The following is a 21705-nucleotide window of genomic DNA, read 5'->3' as shown; positions in this document are numbered from 1 at the left end:
ACACAGGCAAAATTAGCAAAGGAAGAGCCGTAGGATATTTCCTAAAGATAAAAAAACGCACACACATACACACAACCTCTTATTGTAATAACGTTAGAACTGTCACGGTGCAGATTTAGCTCTGCTCAAGGCTTGAAAACCGTCATATTACTGCAAGGTGTTATTGAGGCACTTGAGTTCACGAAATGAGACAAAACGTATTCAATTTTCTTTTCCTCCGCGTATATAAAAAATATATAAAAATATATATATAATATATATAAAAATGTATATAAAAATAAACAAAACACACACATCTTCTAAAACTCCGCCTACATGTATCTTTAGAATAACAATGATATATATATATTTTCTCACCATGTCTATTTTTATTTTTTGCAGATGTGTTTGGTATCATCGAGAGTGCTCCAAATTCCGAACTGCGTCGAATGATCGAAGAATAAGTGATGATGATGATGTTCAGTGTTTTCTCGAGGACATCTTGTGATTAGCTTATCAATCAAGAAGTCAACGGAATGATTTCATGAACAACACCTAACTATTATATTTAACAAAGAGATATTGTGTTGTACTAAACACAAATTGATCGTTACATGTGGTATCTGTATCGATTACTTGCAAATGTCTTCTATAGTAGATCGACGGGGAGCTGCTACTGATATGGCTTTTAGGGTGATTAGATATTTATGCTACTAAAGTTTTAGTGATTCGAAAACTGGCGATAAATACTTAAGAGTAAACACAAACAAAAAATACTTTAGAGACAAAAAAACAGGTCATACGTTGCCTGTGACAACCAACGGTTGCTTCAAGGGCAATTACTGCGAAGTTGGAAATTACAACTGCTAACCGAATGGACTATGACCTATATTGAAACAATGAGAAAGTGATGAAAATATTGATCGGTATGAGTATTTGTCACTATTTACCCTAACAGACCGTGAAGACGACTCTGCGTCATGATAAGAGGGAAGTGATGTGAGGGAGCGAGAGAGTAGGGAAGAGAGGAAAGAAACATTTACATCCCGCCCTTTGTGACTTCAGTAAGAGGTTCCAGTTACAGTTTAGTTCTGTGCCGTTTGCCTATTCCTTTCCAGCGACGGGTGTTACAAGATAAAGGAAAAGGGCTCGGGCGAAGCGATAAATAAGGCTTTTGACTGACAAGGTCTGTGCTGTTGAATAATGCAGACTTGGAGCTTTCATGGACGCACCTGCCGCACTCCGAGTGTTTGTTGTTCGTAACAGAAACTCGACTGTTCTAGCATGTTCTTGCCCAACTCCAGGAAACGGCAGTTCCGTGCAGTGAAGTTTTTATCGATGAGTGAAAAAGAGACTATGTGGCTATCAGATAGCCAAGTGGAACATCTCTGTTACTGATAGTGGTCTCTGTTGCCAAACCAGACAATGAAAACGATCAACGCCCTTGCCCGAAAATAACACACGTAGTAATGTCACATGATGTCATAGATTCAGATCTCGGAAAGATAAACTCTTAGAAGACACACTGTGATTTAGGAAAAACATGACAAACATTGTAATTTGGAAGATATAGATTTATTTTCCCTTGTTCAGGTTGGGTGACTTAAGTCGAAACGAAGGTGAATATTCTACGAATCAATGGCAAATTGGGAACTTCGTGTGGTGTGGTGGTGAAAAGTAAATATACACATTGTTATCAGAGACGTTCTTTTGAGTATTCAGGGCTTCACACCTGTTGAAGTAAGCTCTTCAACTGTGACTCAGCCCCCCTCCCCACCCCCAACCTCTCCCCTCCTCTCATCCGTGAAATCGTTTTCTTTCGACGTAGTTCTGGGTGTCGGTGCCAACGCAGATGAAGAGAAGTTGCTAATCTCGGCAGTCTCGACGCACAACCTCGACCCCATTCATTAACACTGACCTGACTTAAGTCGTCGATTGTGTTGACCTGGCTGCTCCTGACGTGTGTCTTTTCAGTCAACTTTAGCGTCGTTGGTGCTGGAACCCATTCTCTGGACTGATATTGACTTGACGAGGTAGATGAGTCAGTAAGTCCAGCCTACTGACGGAGGGATCAGGTGCCACCGGTGTCCGCCAAAGAAGGCATCCTTGGTCGCGATTTTGTGACGCAGCGGCATGACAACTGTAGGACTCTTCGCTGTCGTCTTTCCTACCCCAGTCGTCGTCGCAGCACCGTCGCTGTTGCCACTTCACCAGCTCCTGATTTCTGCTCCTGCCAGTTGTTAAGGTCTGCTGGAGTGAAAGCCTTTCTCGCTCTTTATTCTATAGAACTCAGAAACACAAGGTCTACCAGTGATAGGGTAGTGTAGGCAACACCCACTCCCCCTTAAGGAAGGTGCAGGCCAAAGCATGTCCCTAAGCTAAGCCTCTCCAGAGATCACAAGACATTACAAGAACCTACCCGAGAGGAATCTCGGGCATACTGAATATTTGAGCGATTTCGTCTTGCAGCCACCAACACAATGAATTTCTTCTCCTCGATCCAGCAAGTGATGTCCGAAGTTACAAGCAGCGTCTCCAACCTGTCCTTGAGTCCCAAGAGGTTTCCCTTCGGAAGAGAGAACACCAACGGGGCAGCGGGGAACGCGACCAGCGACAACTGCACCGGAGGAGGGCCGACGCAGGGTCTCCACCGCACTGGTAGCGCCCCTGTCAGCGGACGGCCCATCTCGAGCGCCGCTTCCCGGTTGGGGCCCAAACTGGTGCCCACGCCACAGCCCACGGCCTCGGCGGGGGCTTCGCCGCGCTGCCTCGGGAGCCGGAGCAAGGGACGTATGGAGTTCCTCCACAAGAACCACCAGCCGAAGCTCCAGCAGCATTTCCAGCAGCAGCAGCAGCGCAGGGAACGCAGACCCCTACCAGCTTTGGAGTGTAGCAACAACTTCGCCTACTGGCCGGAGTACGACCCTTCGCAAACATGGTGAGTACAGTTGTACCAATCTGACTTCTTCTTCTTCTTCTTCTTCTTCTTCTTCTTCTTCTTACCCAGTTTATGTAGGCTGGGATTGGGATGGGGGGCCATAGCCAGGTATCTCCCCCTCCCCCCACCTCTATAGGATAACCACCTCCATCTTAATCCAGATTGTCGTGGAAGATTAGAATATTATTTACTGTACAATCATGTTGAAATCATAGCAACATTTCTTGCATCAAAACATATTTTATGTGGGCTAGATTGGTATAGCCTCACAAGCATCTTAGCTCATTTGTGTGATTGTAACCTTCCCTCGTTCACTTTTTCGATGTCGTTTGTGAGTAGCCCCACGAAATCATAGATGTTCGGAGCATATGTACATATATGGTTAAATGTACAAATGTACTCAGTGCATAAAGGCAAGTGTTGGCTCTCCTCCACATGTCAACATATATATATATATATATATATATATATATATATATATATATATATATACATATGTGTGTATGTATTTGAAAAATATGCGAGCAGATTCTCCTGTAGGCATGTGCTGTTAAAGTCGACAGCATTCTGAAAGTTGTTAATCTTCTTGTGCGTATTTTCAATTTTCCTAATAAGGATTCGGCCATTTCGGGTTGGGGGTGGGGGGCAAATACGATTTGACCAAAATAATTCATTTTAATTTTCAACGTTGAAAATTAAAATGTATGATTTTGGTTAACTCGTATTTGCGTCCCCCCCCCCCCATGTCCGAATCCTTACTAGGAAAATTGAAAATACGCACAAGAAGATTAATAACTGTATGTACATATATATATATATATATATATATATATATATATATATATATATATATATATATATATATATATATATATATATATATATATGCAAAATCCCACTGGGAACATGAAAAGATTGGTGACCGAATGTTTTCGTCTATTCAAGACATCTTCAGAGGTACAATACATAGAGAAACAAGGACAGTATATACATACGGAAAAGAGAATAAGGGGAACATGGAAAAAGGTCCACTGTGACCTGCTCAACACAGATGGTCAGGTTACAAGTGTACCATCGACAACATTTTTAGACGGAAATAATGACCTCATCAAACAATTTGTAACGTTGTCTCCCTCGCTACCGTATATATGTATGGTTTAATTAAAACCCACAAAGTTAATAATCCAGCCAGACCGATCATTAACTCTATTGGGTCGTGCACTTGTAAAGTATCAAAATGGCTGGTGTCCGTTTTAAGCTCACTTGTTGGAAATATTTCCAATACTCATATTAAAAATAATGTTGATCTCATTGATAAATTACAGGGCAATCTATCACATTTGGTTTCAAACTTGTTAGTTAAGATGTTACCAGTTTATTTACTCGGGTCCCAGTTTTAGATTTATTAAGATATTTAGAAGATGAATTAAAAGAATATGGTACGACAATCCCTGCCCATACAATAATCAGTCTTATTAAAATGTGTGTAGCTGATTTAGAATTTGGATTCAATGATAAATTATATATGCAAAAATTCGGAATGGGAATGGGGAATCCCCTGTCTCCAATTCTGAGTAATTTGTATATGGAATTTTTGAAAGAGATATTTTACCCAATATTCTTCCAAGGAATCTCATTTGGCATAAATATGTAGATGATAGATGTAGCCAAATGACCAACCTTTAGACAATTTTATGTTAAAGTTAAATATTTAAGTACCATCAATTAAGTTCACTGTGGAGACTGAACAGAACAAACGTTTGCCCTTTTTAGATGAGATAAACCCGTTTCGGGAGTTGAGCCCTGTGGAAGTGGAGGTGGTGCTGTGTCTTCCTGCATTGCGTCTGACCCAAGCCATGGGCCGAGGACAGGGATCTTCCCTTACCCACAAACAATGGAGAGAAAATTAAATTAAATTTTCCCAAACAAAGTACTTTTACCATTCGTGTGTAATAATCACAAAGGGAGGCGGGGGGGGGGGCGTGTGTACATAACACCCAATTCTAGATCACTGTTCGACTTGAGAGACTGAGGCACAACAGCTATGTAGGATTTGAAAAAAAGGGAGAAAGTTTTACAGCACCAATAATCCCCAGGATACAAGATTACCAATAAATTAATAAACAAATATATAAATAGATAGATAGTCTATCCACCAACAAATTAATCAATCACTTAGTCAGTCTGTCCGTCAGTTGATCAGTCAATCAATCAACCAACAAATCAATTAGTCAGCCACTCCATCAGCTATTCAGAGCCTACTGTTGAACAGAGGCATTACCCAACCTCTTTCACAAGTCCCATGACTAAGACAAACTCTGCCACGGCACTCTTGCAAACTTTTCTAAGTCACCTGTCCGTCTTCTGTTTGGTCTCCCTCTAGCACGCTTCCCATCTCGTGGTGTCCACTCAGTCCTTTCTGACTGCTTGCCCTGTCTTATTCCACTTCCGTTTAAGTGGATCAAAAGCTTTAACAAGGGTGACTTAAACAAGGTCATCATATTAAGACAACAGACAGGACTTGCAGTAATGGATTTAAACTGGACAAATTTAGATTTAAGAAGGAAGCAGGTAAGAACTGGTTTACTAATAGGGTGGTCAACGAATGGAACAGACTTAGTAACCATGTAGTGAGCGCTGAAACTATCATTTGTTTTAAGAAACGGTTAGACAACTTTATGGATGGGGATAACAGGTGGTAATGGACATGGCACTCCCCAGTGTAGGCCTCATGGTCTATTGCAGTCTCCTTCATTCTTATGTTCCGTTTCTTTATCGCCTCTACATTATATTTTTCCCCTTAATCTGCTCTCTTATCCAACTTATTCCAACCAAGTGCGATGTACCAACTGTCTGGGATCCTTCCCTCAGCCCAATTATTTTATTTTATTTCTAGAATTAGCTCAAACTAAATCCATCAAATATGCATTCATGTTCAGGGAGTCTACCTCCATTCTCTGTTGTTGTCAGAATGTCTTTACCCTTTACCCACATTCACTGTCCCTTTCACCTAACCTTTGTCTTTCATGTTAACCTTGCCCTCCCTTTAACCGAATCGCGGCCCTTACGCTCATTCTTCCATTGTCGTCGTCGTCTCGTTTCTTTTCCTATACTTCTACTTATATCTGCACTCACTATGGAATCCTTTCTACTCCTGTCCTTTAACCCTCTTTTTTTCTCATGACCCTCCTCTTTCCAAATTCTCTGCTTTAACTCTTCTCTCTTTCTATTTTTTTTTTCTTTCTCATATGGATCAACCGTGTTCAAGTCGAAGGACAATAGGCAGTGTTTTCAGCCGAGGAGTGACGTGACTCAAACGTCAACGGGCTCTTGTTCGTTTGTACATCCTCTCAGCTGAATAAAATTGTTCGACGTTTAGAACGTAAAATCTACATAATGCATAATTACGTTAATGTAGTTAAGTCTTTTCCTTAAGTACACTAATCCTCTTCGAGCCTCGAGTTTCCCGTATCAACTTTATTCAAACTAAATTACTGTTCTCCTTTCACAATTTCCCATGTTTCTTCCTTGTTCCTTTCCGCCATGGTGTCTCCTTGCTTCTTTTTCTTTGAGCTATTTATTCATTACTCTTTCCCCCATTTCTTGTTTTTGCTTTTCTATTTTTCTTGCTTTCACTTATCCCACATAGCCTAGCATTTTCTAGTTTTCTTTTCTTCTTGTCCTTTCCCTCTCCCCTCAGTTTTACTTTTTTTTTTTATCCTTATTTCAATTTCGCCACCCGTTTCCTCTTTCATCACTTTTCCCTTGCTTCCTCCGAAATTCCTCTTCTTTTTCTTTCCATCGTCATTTTTCTTTTTCTTTCGATTAATTTCCCTCTTTTCGTCAGTTGCTCTAAGTTTCCACCCATTCTTTCGATTCTTTCTATTACCACACTTCCTCATCCACTTTACTCTTTCTCCTTTCAACATTCATCACAATGGAATCATCGTCTCTGTCGCCTATGGCGGCACGATTCCCTCGAGTTTTGTGCTTCTCAAGTGAGTCGTGTTCGTACAGTCTAGTCAGAGCCCTCTGTACTGCAGAAGCTCACATCGTACGCCTAAGCCCCTCCAACCTTAGTAGAGCCATTGTATTTCTAATACGGGGACTTTTTAGTCCTGAATTCTTGCAGAGTTTCTTCAGAGAGTTCATTAAATCTGAAGGACTTTAACGAACACTTCAATCGTTTGTCAAGCTTTGAGGAAATCCTTGGCTGAAAAAAGTTAGCTGACAGCAAAGGGACCTCGATGCAACGCTGTCTCAAATAAACGTCGTTGTACAGCAAAAAACTGAATGTCATATTGGATTCTATGTTTATTGTGGGGGTAGTATCCCTTATGTAGAATGCCTCCAGAAGTCTTACCCTTCTGGGGTCCTTATTGTGTGCAATGATTTTGGTACACTGACTCAGGGTACCTTTATCAATGGTCTGGTTGTAATATTTTACGAAATGGTCCTTATTGGCCATTAAGGATATATATATATATATATATATATATATATATATATATATATATATATACATATATATATATATATATATGTATATACATATATATATGCATATATATATGTACATGTTTTTGAGCTTTATATATATATATATATATATATATATATATGCATATATATATATATATATGCATATATATGTATATATATACATATATATATATACATATATATAAATGTATATATATATATATATATATATATATATATGTATAGACATATATTTCGCATAATCACATATTCAGTGCTAATACAAAGACTGAATAAAAGGAAGAAAGAACATAGTGAAGTGACTGGATGAGACATGGTGAAGAAGAAATTCGGAAAGGTGGAAGAAGGGCACGTGGTTTTACTTCCGTCCTCAGTGCTTCCACAGCAAAAAAATTCGTTACCCCAGACAGTTGTGTCAATCACCCTAAATCATAACTTTATTTAATACACACACACACTCACACACACACACACACTTTCAACGAACGGACGGCTTGAAGAACGCTCTGAAGAAAAGTGAAGATTGTGGATCCCAACGCAAAGAGAAGTGCCTTTTTGTATTTGCAGGGTGGGGGGAAATTGCTCGTGGGGTAGTGGGAAAGTAAGGAAAGAGGAGAGGGGGAGGGATTGCTGGGGAAATGGAAGGTAATGAGGAGGTGGAGGAAATGGCCCTGACGGGCCGCCGTAAGGTAGACAAACGACCCCAAGACGAGTTGGATGATGACGACATGTCTAATAGGAATGTGAAGATTAGAGGTATAGATAGGAGCAATATAGCAGAAAGTGATGAGAATATTTTCAAGGGATTTAAAGAGAGTGGGGGGGACACAAACCCCCCCCCCCGACTGACAAGACTAGAGAAGAAGGTTGATAAGGTGATCGAGGACTTGGAGAGTAGGTTAGGTCATATGAACACCATTTTACAAAGGGTTGAAAGATTGGAAGAACTGGAAAAGGCGAATAAAAACTTAACTGATGAAATAGAAGAACTAAAAAGACAGTTAAGAGAGGTAAAGGGGGAGAATGAGGAATTGAAGAAGAATAGTAAAGAAAACAGAGAAACGATAGCTAAAGAAAGTAAAAATTGGAAGAAAACCCAAGAAGGAAATAAGATTTCATTCACTGACATAGTCAAACAGCAATTGAAAGAACATACTGAAGACTCAGTTATTAAAGTGATGAGACAAAAGGAGAATATAGTAAGGGATTTAGCAGACAAGAAGAAATGTATAATTATATTAGGAATGGAAGAGAAACACAACACAGATAGAACCACAAGAATCAAAGAGGAAAATGAAAAAGTAAGCCAATTACTAGAATCAGTTCAGGAAGATGAACCAGGAATTATGAAACAAATCGAAGAGAAATTTAGACTCGGAAAGTATAGCACAGACAAGACCAGACCAATTAAGATTAAATTCAAGTCACAAACAACGGCAGAGAATATCTTATCCAAAACAGGGAAACTAGCAACAAGTGAACAATACAAAAAGATATGGATAAAAAGAGAAATGAATAAAGAGGAAAGAGAGGAAGAAAAGCAGAAAAGACTGGAAGCTAAGGCAAAAAACGAGAACAGAACGGAGTCAGAGAAAGAGAGATTCTATTGGAGAGTAGTGAACATGAAACTAAGGAAGTTCGACATACAAAAGAAAAACATAAGGGAAACAGAGAACACAATGGAAGTGGCAGAAAACTAAGAGTGTCTTACACAAATATAGATGGATTAATAACAGGATTGAATGAGCTGAATGATTATTTGAAAGAAAAAGAACCAGACATAATGGGAATTGTAGAAACAAAATTAAAAGGCCCACTACCACCCAACAGTGTAGGACATGATGCATACAATTATTGGATTAGAAACAGAGAGAAAAAGCAAGGGGGTGGAGATATGTTCCTGACTAAGAAGGATATAAACGTGAAAGGTGTCATATATGGAAAGAATACAGTAGAGATGATTATGATAGAAGTGGAAGACAGAGATAAGAAGAGCAGAAAATTTGTGATCAATTATGTGCCTCCGAAAACAGCCTCATGGGAGGAGAGTGAATATAAAAGTATGCTAGAGGACACAAAGATAGCATTAACTAAAATAATGGAAGACGGAGGAAGAATAGTTATGATGGGTGACTTTAATTGCAAAGAAATCTGCTGGGAAGAAATGACAGTAAAGAGTGGTGATGACTCATGGGGAAATGCTCTACTTGAGATGATTACTGACCATTCAATGACACAATGGATACAAGAGAACACTAGGTATAGAAATGAAGAAGAACCATCGAGGCTAGACTTAATAATTACATCTGAACCTAGAATAGTGGACAAGATTGAATATAAAACACCAATAGGTAAAAGTGACCACATATTGATTGAACTGGAACTTAATGAAGAAAAATATATCAAAAGAAATGAACAATATAGAAAAGGAAGAATGATGTATGAAAAAACAAACTTTGATAAAATAAGAAAATTCTTCCAACAAGAAAACTGGGAAGAAATATACAAAGAAGAAACATCAGTGGAAGAGAAATGGAATATTTTGACAAAAATTTACAAAAAAGGAGTGGAAAAGTATGTCCCAAGACAAAAACAAGAAAAAGAATATGTAAAATGCTGGTACAACAAAAGTTGTAGGGAGTTAAAAGACAAAAGAGACAAAGCCTGGACCAGATGGAAAAAAGACAGAAGACCTGAAAAATGGAAAATATATACTGGTTATAGAAATGAATATGTACAAAAGTGCAGAGAGGAAAAAAGAAAATATGAAAAAGATGTTATAGAAAAGTGTAAAGATCAACCAAAACTATTCTACAGATTTGTAAACAATAAACTGAAAAACAAACAAGACTTGGAGAAATTGAGACAAGGAGGAGTTGAATACACTGAGGAAATGGAAATGGCAGAAATTATGAACAAACATTTTAAATCAGTGTTTACAAGGGAAAATATACAACCTGAAGAGATTGAGTGGAAAGAAAAAGTCCCCCCTATGGAAGAAATAGAAGTAACAAAGAATGAAATATTGACACACTTGGGTAATTTTGATGTCAGAAAATCGCATGGGCCAGATGAAATAGCAAACTGGATTCTGAAAGAATGCAGGAATGAACTGGCAGACAAAATACATAGCATAATAAGCAGTTCCTTAAAAGAAGGAAAAGTTCCAGAAGATTGGAAAAAAGCAAATATAGTACCTATATATAAAGGAGGAAATAAAGAAGAACCTACCAATTATAGACCAGTCTCTCTAACAAGTACAATAGCAAAAATTTGTGAAAGAATTATCAAAAGTAGATGGGTAAAATACTTGGAAAAAAACAACGTACTAAATCCAAGGCAATTTGGATTCAGACAAGGACGGTCATGCGTCACCAATTTAATATGTTTCTATTCAAGGCTAATAGATATAATACAAGAAAGAGATGGATGGGCTGATTGTGCATTTCTAGACCTAAAAAAAGCTTTTGACAAAGTACCACATAAGAAGTTGCTTAAGAAATTAGAATATGAAGGAGGAATACAAGGTAAATTGCTAAATTGGATGGAAGACTTTTTGCAAGAAAGAAAAATGAGAGTAGTGATAAGAAATCAGCACTCAAAATGGAATGAAGTAATAAGCGGTGTCCCGCAGGGAACAGTTCTGGCCCCAATAATGTTTGCTATATATATTAATGATATGGATGAAGGAATTGAAAGCTATATGAGCTTCTTTGCAGATGATGCAAAACTACTGAAAAGAGTGAAAACTGAAGAAGATTGTGAATCACTACAGAGAGATCTAAATAAAGTACAAGAATGGAGTAGGAAGTGGGAGATGGAGTTCAATACAAAAAAGTGTAGTATAATGGAATTTGGAAAAAGCAAAAACAGAATAACAGGATCATATAATTTGGGAGAAGAAGGAATAAAAAAAGTAGAAAATGAGAAGGACCTGGGAGTCATTGTTATGAATAATATGTCACCTGAGAAACATATAAATAAGATTTTTGGAGAAACTTATAATTTAATAAGAACAATCAAAGTGGCATTTACATACCTGGATGAAGAAATGGTGAGGAAAATCCTAATCACCCTGATAAGACCAAGATTGGAATATGCAGCAACGATATGGTCACCAAGTACAAAAAAATGTATAAAAAAACTTGAAAGAATACAAAGAGCAATTACAAAACTGGCACCAACACTCTCAAAACTATCATATGAAGAGAGACTACAAAAACTTAAACTACAGACACTAGAGCAAAGAAGAGAGAGAGGAGATTTGATAGCTATTTACAGAATCATGAAAGGCATAGAAATTACTGATAGAGAGAATCTGATAAAATGGGATGACAGAAATACAAGAGGACACGGAAAGAAAATAAAAAAAGACAGCTATAGAAGAGATTTGAAAAAGAACAGCTTTCCTCACAGAGCAATAGACAGTTGGAACAAGTTAGATGAGAAAGTGGTGTGTGCAAAAACAATACATGAATTTAAAAATAGTTTAGATAAAATGAGATATGAAGACGGGACCCCACGAGCATAGCTCCCCTTCCCGTAAAATACAACTAGGTAAATACAACTAGGTTAAATCCACACACACACAAACATATATATATAATATATATAGTATCACATATATATATATATATATATATATATATATATATATATATATATATTTATATATTATCATCACTTTTTTTTTTGCTGGCAAATAATAGAACTACATAAGAACAGTATTATGTAAGTCAAAGTCACCTTCATGTAAAGATTTAGGTATTTCTATAAAAATAACAAGTACAATACTGAGCGTAATCCAGAAAATAAGGATAGAACTCCTGCTTCCAAATAGGTGCAACATGCTATTTTATGAAGTACTGGAGACCGTAATCCAGAAAATAAAGACAGAAGAACTCCTGGTTCCAAATAGGTGCAACATGCTATTTTATGAAGTACTGGAGCTAGGTACTTTAGAGCAGCAGATTCTTTGCAAGTAGCAGTGCTGTTCACATTTCTAACAGCTGAGCTTTAAGTAAACTTTCGTCAATAATTAAGGTATTTGCTTTTGCATTGTTGTTCTTCATGTGGTAAAATTGCGTGCATGAGCCCACAGATTCTTTCATGCCCTAGCCCAACGGTCATTATTATCAGCTGCTTCGTAGGAGTTACTAACGTGCTTCGCACCCCATCCACAATTTTAAAAGGCCAAGGAGTTACTGGACAGAACATTATCATACCTGTCCATCATATATATATATATATATATATATATATATATATATATATATATATATATATATATATATATATATATATATATATATATATATATATATATGTATTCGTTATTTATCAATGTCGAAAAAAATATTCTAAATTGGTTTTGTTCTAAAGGAATGTGAATGTGTCTGATTGCCCTAGATTTTCTATTTGTACCCCAAAATTTGCCCAATTACCCTAAAAAACAACATTACCCTAAACCTGGGGTGTGAAACCTTTTTTCCCAAAGGGCCACTCTGGGAATATATGAACATAACCTTACTATTTCATGTTATTTACTACGATCGAAGACATATTATGTGAGATTATACTGATAAAGATAGATAAGTAGTTTGTTACTGATTTTATTTAAATTGGGATCACAAAAATAAGAATTGTCCGAAACAAATGTATTTTCCTTACTATGAATGAGCAAACGAAAGGCCACCGTACCTTGTACAAACATAAATAATTGCTTAATATTGGTTAACTGGGTTCATTATCATAAGAATGATTAAACACATATATTTTCCTGACCAATAATTAGCAAAGAAAGGCTACCCTCTCTCTGAGGGCCGCATTATTATTATAGGTTATTTATTTTTAGGAGAAAGGGCCGCAATGAATGCCTCGGCCCGCAGGTTGCACAGGGCTGCCCTAAACTCTACCCCAGAATAGGCTTGATTACCCTAAAATAGGGTAATTACCCTAAAAGTGGAAGCACTGGCCGTCCTAGTAACTAAAATGCATGGGGCAATTGCTCACAACTGTTGTATTACAATTTAAAAAATGTTGAAATATCGTGGAAAATATAACTATCTAATTTGTATAAACCTTGATGAAAGTTGACATTTATTCCCTGACTAGATTTGATTAAACTGCATTCAATTATTTTTTTTTTCTGTGATGTTATTGTTTCATGTCAAATGGGTGGTTATTTTTTTATGTGGATGAATATACCGCTGGATTGGTTTCACGTAGTAACGTGTTCCTTGTGTTGATTAATTCGTGTATCGAGTGTTTTAGCAGTCTGACCAAAATCTAATTGATTGCATGATTTACAAGGTAATTTGTACACACACCCTTTATCACAATTGACGGAATTATTAATAATTGTCTTACAGTGTTCTTATTGTTAAAAATACATTAATGTTAAAACTACGTAATAAATCTGGGATGTCTTGCAGGTTCTCATGGAAGGTAACATTTTTCTTATTAAAAAAATTATTTGACCTGGAGTTTTGTAAAAGCTTCTATGGCACAATTGTAAGCTGTATAAAGAACATGTATAGGGTATCGCAGACTAGTAGCAATATCGTAAATACCGGTAAATGTGATTTCATCGTCGATGTACTCTAGGCTGCAAATACGTACCCTAAGCCCAGTGCTTCCACTTTGTGACTTTTAGGGTAATTACCCTATTTTAGGGTAATCAAGCCTATGTTGGGGTAGAGTTTAGGGTAATGTTTTTTTTTAGGGTATTTGGGCAAATTTTGGGGGTACAAATAGAGAATCTAGGGCAATCAGACACATTCACATTCCTCTAGAACAAAACCAATTTAGAATTTTTTTTCTTCATTTTTTCGACATTGATAAATAACGAATATATATGATGGACAGGTATGATAATGTTCTGTCTAGTAACTCCTTGGCCTTTTAAAATTGTGGATGGGGTGTGAAGCACGTTAGTAACTCCTACGAAGCAGCTGATAATTATGACCGTTGGCCCGGCAGCTCAGCTGACTGGCTGGTGAGGGCATGAAAGAATCTGTGGGCTCATGCACGCAATTTACCACATGAAGAACAACAATGCAAAAGCAAATACCTTAATTATTGACGAAAGTTTACTTAAAGCTGTTAGAAATGTGAAGAATCTGCTGCTCTAAGGGGAGAACCTAGCTCCAGTACTTCATAAAATAGCATGTTGCACCTATTTGGAAGCAGGAGTTCTGTCTTTATTTTCTGGATTACGATCTCCTGTACTTCATAAAATAGCATGTTGCACCTATTTGGAAGCAGGAGTTGTTCTGTCTTTATTTTCTGGATTACGCTCAGTATTGTACTTGTTATTTTTATAGAAATACCCAAATCTTTACATAAAGGTGACTTTGACTGACATAATACTGTTCTTATGCAGTTCTATTATGTGCCAGCAAAAAAAAAAAAAAAAAAAAAAAAAAAAAAAAAAAAAAAAAAAAAAAAAATTGTGATAATAATAATAATAATAAAAATAATATATATATATATTAAAGTTATAATTTAGGGTAATTGACACAACTGTCTGGGGTAACAAATTTTTTTGCTGTGGAAGCACTGCCTAAGCCTTAGGGTACACATTTGCAGCCTTGAGGTATGCATTTGCAGCCTTGGGGTATGCATTTGCAGCCTTAGAGTATGCATTTGCAGCCTTAGGCTAAGACTAAGGAAACAAATATGTCATGAGGCTCTGAGGAATGATAGTGTAACTATATATGAACAAACATTGGTTTGCGATATACACCAAACCAACTCAATTTCACGGTGGTAGATACAGTTGAGGAACAGCAAAATCCCTCCATTCTCTATCTCCACTGTGAACAGAACAGACTAAATTGTTAAGTTTACACAGATGATCACTTACACTAACTTGAGTGGGCCACAAACAACATAGGATGTCATCAATGTACTGCAGCCATGTTGGAGAGAATTATTCTAGTAGAAAAAAAATAAAAATCCATATATAGATTACTCAGTACGGGGGAGAGAGGATTACCCATGCTCATACCAAATCTCTGGGAATAAAAATTTTTAGATAATAAAATTGGAACTTGCACTCTTAAAGAGGGCAAGGTCCAATTTTATTATCTAAAAATTTTATTCCCAGAAATTTGGTATGAGATTGGTAATCCTTTCTCCCCCGTACTGAGTAATCTATATATGGATTTTTTTTTTCTTTTACTGGAATTATCCTCTCCAACACACAATTTAATGAATTCAGTCATGGTGCCTTAGGGAAATGGTACATACATACATACATATACCAAGGCTTTTTCCCCCTTCCAAGGGAGGTAGCCAAAAAGGGAAAGGCATAAAAACACTCCCACCCATTTCATCCCTAAATACACTCCACACCCCTCCCACCCTCCCTCTCATCTGAGCACCTCCTGGATGATGGGTCATCCCTGCACCCTGCCCACCGCCCTGGGTCAGAAGCAGTGTCGCAAGACACAGTACATCCACAGCAAGGCCGCTTCATTTAATCGGCGACCCCCCCCTCTCCGTCCCCCTTTGCATACAAGGCGAGGACGGGGAGAAATCCCTTCGGGCTGCGTCGAAATTTACTCACACATACTACCCCACCCCCACCCCCCCGCCCATTCCTCCTCATGCAGTCACAACATCATCCATATACAACCATTCTCCACTCACCTCTGTCTTCCGTCCTCTCCCTTCCTTCCTTCCTGCATATTTAATTCTTTTAAATAGATCAGTAGATCATCCAAAGGAACTTCAATAAATAAAGAAATAATATCATAACTTACTAAGTTAAATTCATAATGTGGTTTTTCCTCACCTAGTTTGTTTATAAGGTCTAAACTGTTCTTAACATGGGAAGTGGAAATAGTTCCAACTACGGACTAAGAATTGTTACCAGCCATTTTGATAGTTTGTACAAGGCTGAGCCCATTGAAGAAATTATTGACCTTACCGGGTTATTTGGCTTATATGTCTTAATTAAACTATAATATAAGGCAAGTGGGGGCTGTTAGAAATATTTTTTTTATAAGTTCACTATTTCCAATTAACAATTCTTTAATCATCTTATTGAAATGGCTATTCACTAATTCAGTGGGATTCTCATTAGTTGGACATAGGTATTTTGATCCTTGAGTAGTTCATCCATTTTGTTTGAATATTCTTTTTTTGTTCATAATTACTACAGGATTCAATTGATCAGTTTTAGTGATATGTAAATCACTGTCCTTTTTTAGAGTGTTAATAGCAAATTGGAAATGTTCAGGAAAACTGGGAGGTACTTGATTAGTTAAAGCACCATAAACAATACCTTTACATATATTAACATCATCTATTGGTAGATCTTAATCACACTTATATTACAAAAAGCTTTACTAATGTTAATGATGTTAGATGGACTTGAATTGCTGGCAAAGCTGAGCCCAAATACTAACGCTGTAGCTAGACTGGCTTGGTGAGTGCCTTGTCTAACAAGTTAACCACAAAATCTTGGTTAGCATGTTTGGTCTAGTCACTGACATTGATAAGCGCTAGTAATTTCATGTTTAATTTCCCTGCAAGGGTCTCACGCTCCTTTCTTGTTTTTCAATAACCATTAGTCCAAAAGCACTTCCTTGACTTCAGATAATACACAACACTGGAATTTATGCCAGTTAATATGGTTGATCCTGAAGGCTTCTTTAACTTTTAATTTTGCAATGCCGATTTGTTCCTTAAGAATAATGTGCTGGAAATCATCAGATGGATGATCAGACATCTTTGCAAGTTGTTGAGGTAAAACCGACTTGCTCTTTCATGCAGTTTTGTAGAAACTGTAGCTGTAATCGCAGCTTGTGGACTTTAACCAAGGACCAGGAAAAGTCATGTACAGTACTACCTCTCATTAACGGACTAAAAGGGGGTAACGGTGTCCGTTGATGTGAATAATCCGTTGATTTCGAGTGGTTTTTGGGTGGCATAGTGATTGCACATACTAAACAACAGCTCCAAAAACACACTGAAAACACCGCAAACACAGCTAATTAACGTCCGTTAATGAGAGGTAGTACTGTACATAAGAAACAATTCCATCATGGACATTTTGTCTTAGTCTGTCATTGTGCCCTATGCTGGCCATTTGTCATTCGTTGACATTTTGTCCAGCACTGACATTTAATTCTTCTATCACTGTCCTATATAAAAAAAATTCTTTACTGATGTCACATTTTAAAGTGATATTTTGTATCTATGTATATACATACATATATATATATATATATATATATATATATATATATATATGTATATATATATATATTTATATATATATTTATAATATGCATATATGTACATATATGTGAGAATAAACACCGTGTGAGATCGAAACCTTTATTGGTACGATGTTTCGCTTGTTACAGCTTTTTCAAGTACAGACATGGCAAACACTCTGAGTATATATAGGCCAACGGGGAAGGAACTGGGAGAGGTTATCAGGGAGGGGTGGGTGGTAGGTGGAGGGGCGGGGGTGTGAGAAGGGGGACGGGTGGGACTTGGTGGAGATAAGGGAGGACATTTCGGACAGTTTGTTGAAGTGGACTAAGGGGGACATTTCATACATTTGTATAATGCGGGTAATAGATGGATGATAGGAGGGGCAATGTTAAACATGCCTCTGTTCTGCTCAATGGTTTTGAAGCTTTGAATGGCGGCCGCTTCGAGGCATTTCCTCCTCACCCTGTCTGGTTCACTAAAAAGAAGCTCTGCATTATCCCAATCCATCAGGTGGTCGTTGGTGTTCCGGTGGATAACACAGGCGTTGCTGGTGATGTTGTTCCGGGAATTGTAGCGATGCTCCCAGATCCGGGTCTTCAGGTCACGGGAGGTCTCGCCGATGTATACTTTATCACATCCAGCACAGGGTATGCGGTAGACACCAGCGTTTCTTCCCCAACGGAAAAACCAGCTAGGAGGCTTATCCTTCCAGCCAGCAGCGTCACCACCACCCTCACCCGGACACTTGGGCGTTGCAACATACAGGTAGTGGGCCAGTCCAGCAGAAATATCAAAGAGCTCTCTAGAAGGAGTGACAGCCAGGACGAGATGTGGGGAAGAAACACTGGTGTCTACCGCATACCCTGTGCTGGAGTGTGATAAAGTATACATCGGCGAGACCTCCTGTGACCTGAAGACCCGGATCCGGGAGCATCGCTACGATTCCCGGAACAACATCACCACCAACGCCTGTGTTATCCACCGGAACACCAACGACCACCTGATGGATTGGGATAATGCAGAGCTTCTTTTTAGTGAACCAGACAGGGTGAGGAGGAAATGCCTCGAAGCGGCCGCCATTCAAAGCTTCAAAACCATTGAGCAGAACAGAGGCATGTTTAACATCGCCCCTCCTATCATCCATCTATTACCCGCATTATACAAATGTATGAAATGTCCCCCTTAGTCCACTTCAACAAACTGTCCGAAATGTCCTCCCTTATCTCCACCAAGTCCCACCCATCCCCCTTCTCACACCCCCGCCCCTCCACCTACCACCCACCCCTCCCTGATAACCTCTCCCAGTTCCTTCCCCGTTGGCCTATATATACTCAGAGTGTTTGCCATGTCTGTACTTGAAAAAGCTGTAACAAGCGAAACGTTGTACCAATAAAGGTTTCGATCTCACACGGTGTTTATTCTCACAGTCTTGTTGGCATTTGCCATTGTGTTTCAACATGTACATATATACATATGTGTGTGTGTAGAGATCCAAAAAAAATTTGGATGTAATTATCTCAAATAACTTGTCCTATGATAAACAAATAAACAGAATTGTCGGAGAATTCTATAACTTGCTAAGATCAATAAAAGTGGCATTTACATATTTGGATGAAGAAATTATTAAAAAAATATTGGTCACACTGATAAGGCCTAGACTAGAATATGTGGTGACATTGTGGTCATCCAGTACCAAAAAGAATATAAAGAAAATAGAAAGAATCCAAAGAGCAGCCACAAAAATGGCACCTGCACTTGCAAACTTGTCATATGAGGAGAGACTGGCTAAACTGGAGTTACCAACTCAGGAGCAAAGAAGAGAGAGAGGCAACCTACTGACCATCTACGGAATCATGAAGGGCACAGAAATACTTTATAGAGAGGACTTGTTAAACTGGGACAAGAGAAACACAAGAGGACATGGGTAAAAAATAAAAAAACATAGTTATAGAAGAGACCTGAAGAAAAACAGTTTTCCACATAGAGTGGTGGACACTTGGAACAAAATGGACAAAAAAATAGTGTGCGCTAAAACCATTCATGAGTTTAAGGGCAAACAAGACACTGCAAGATACAAAGGCAGACCACAACAAGCGTAGCTCCCCTTCCCGTAAAATACAACTAGGTACTGTATATATATATATATATATATATATATATATATATATATATATATATATATATATATATATATATATAATTTTTTTTCCTCTCCATTTGGCACCCACTTAGAGATAATTCTCTGTTAGTGGGGCCAGCCTTTTCCTCCATCTCCCCTGTCTCCTGTAGTGTCTGGTTTCTTCTAAGTCCATCTAGACCTGGCAACCTGTATTTTTCCTGTGCCTCACAGACAACATACCTCCATCTTTTCCTTGGTTTTCCTCTGGGTATTTTTCCATTTGGTGTACAATCCCATCTTATCCTTGCTATCTTTCCCTCATCCATTCTTTCAACATGGCCCAACCACCTCAACTGTGATGCATCTTTTTTTTTCAGTATTGGCATGGCTCCTATGTCTTTTCTGATTCTATCATTTCTAATTATGTCTTTCTTAGTTTTTCCTTTTTCTTTTTGGCTACCCCCCGTGTAGGTGGAAAAAGCCTTTGGTATATGTATGTATGTTAGTTTTTCCTGTTATCAGCCTCAAAATTTTCACCTCTGCAGCTTGAATCTTGCTTCTGCCCCTACTCTATGCATACATACATATATATAATGTGTGTGTGTATATATATATATATATATATATATATATACTCTTTTTCAGCCTTCCTCGTGCTCCCTCCTCCATTTCTCCCTTTCCCCATCATGTTTCCATCCTTTGATTCAAATCATCCCCTCTCCTCTCTCCGTATATTACTCCACCCCAAGTTTCTCTCGGGAGCTAATTTCTTTTGATTATCCTCTTCTACACATAATCCTTTCCATCGGGACTTTTTAGCCCCTGTCACCTTCTCTCCTCCCTCTTCTCAGCCCACCCAGCCTTACTACCTTCTCCTGCATCATCCAGCACATCTCCATGCCCTGCCACATCCTGCCTTCTCTGTTGCCCTTTTCTGCCTCCCCTGCTTTCATTGGACGTCTTTTCCCGTCTCCCTTACACTGTTGTTTTCCTTCCGCTTCTTTCTGTTCTTCTATCAGCCATGTTCTCGCGTTTCCTTCGCACTTTTCATCTTTCACCTTCATTATAAAGGGGAAGAAGTATATTTGTATATAGATGGTTTCCCTTCAAAATTTTCCCTTCTCTTTTAATCACCCGTCTGTCTCCTTGCACTTTTTTGCTTTTCCTTCCCCTTTCTTTCCTCTTCCATTTTCCTTAGATAACATTTCCCCTTTTTTTTCCCTTTATCCCACCTACATTTTCTCTTTCTTCCTTTTCTTTTCCAGTTGTCTCCTTCAGTTTTGTCCCATTTCTTACCCGTCAACTTACTTCACATGCCCCCCCCCCTTTTTTTGTTTTTGTTTCCCTTTTCTCATCTCTCCCTTTCCCTGTTGATTTTCCCAACTTCCCATGTTTCTATATTATAAGGTATCCATATGGAATCCTATGACCTTGACCTTTGTTTATCTCCATTCATGCGGAAAAACCACCAAGGAAAAAGATAAACTGATGACCAAGCACTTTCGTCTATTCAGACATCCTCAGGGTACATGAATACTGAATAGACGAAAGCGCTTGGTCATCAGTTTATTTTCTTACTTGGTGTTTTTTCCGCATATTTAGAATCACGAGTTAATGTGATTTCTCATGCATCTCTAATCATATATGATTTTCCCTACTTTTTTCTATTACATGCTTCTTCCATTTTTGTTGCTTCTCTGTAATTGACTCTTGCTCATTTCTTTTCATTTAATGTTTTTAATTGCATTCCTCATTACCCAGTTATTACACTTATAACTACAACTCCCTTTAATGCAGTCACTTCTTCATATTTTCTCTCATCTCACAACACCACTGAAACAAAATTCCTCCCTTTTCTCACACGCAATTGTAATACCTTTCCTGACATTATTCTTCTTTCGGTCTTCCCTCTCATCATTATCCCCTTTATATT

At 38.1% G+C, this 21705-nt stretch overlaps 1 protein-coding gene across 1 annotated transcript in view; it reads left to right on the top strand.

Moving 5' to 3' along the window:
• The first annotated feature begins 1812 nt into the window (after positions 1–1812).
• Positions 1813–21705, top strand: part of unc-13-4A (BAI1 associated protein 3) — a 207203-nt gene continuing 187310 nt past the window's right edge. Inside the window, exon 1 of the mRNA XM_076179939.1 lies at positions 1813–2917. Within this exon, the coding sequence (XP_076036054.1) occupies positions 2460–2917 (458 nt within the window). The 5' untranslated portion in view covers positions 1813–2459. The remainder of the gene's footprint in view (positions 2918–21705) is intronic.

The sequence above is a fragment of the Oratosquilla oratoria genome, chromosome 43 (assembly GCF_046742065.1).
Source record: "Oratosquilla oratoria isolate Oo_2021 chromosome 43, ASM4674206v1, whole genome shotgun sequence".
NCBI classification, from domain to species: domain Eukaryota; kingdom Metazoa; phylum Arthropoda; class Malacostraca; order Stomatopoda; family Squillidae; genus Oratosquilla; species Oratosquilla oratoria.
Note: the sequence above shows the minus strand (reverse complement) of the source record. Positions and strands in the feature narration are given on the sequence as shown.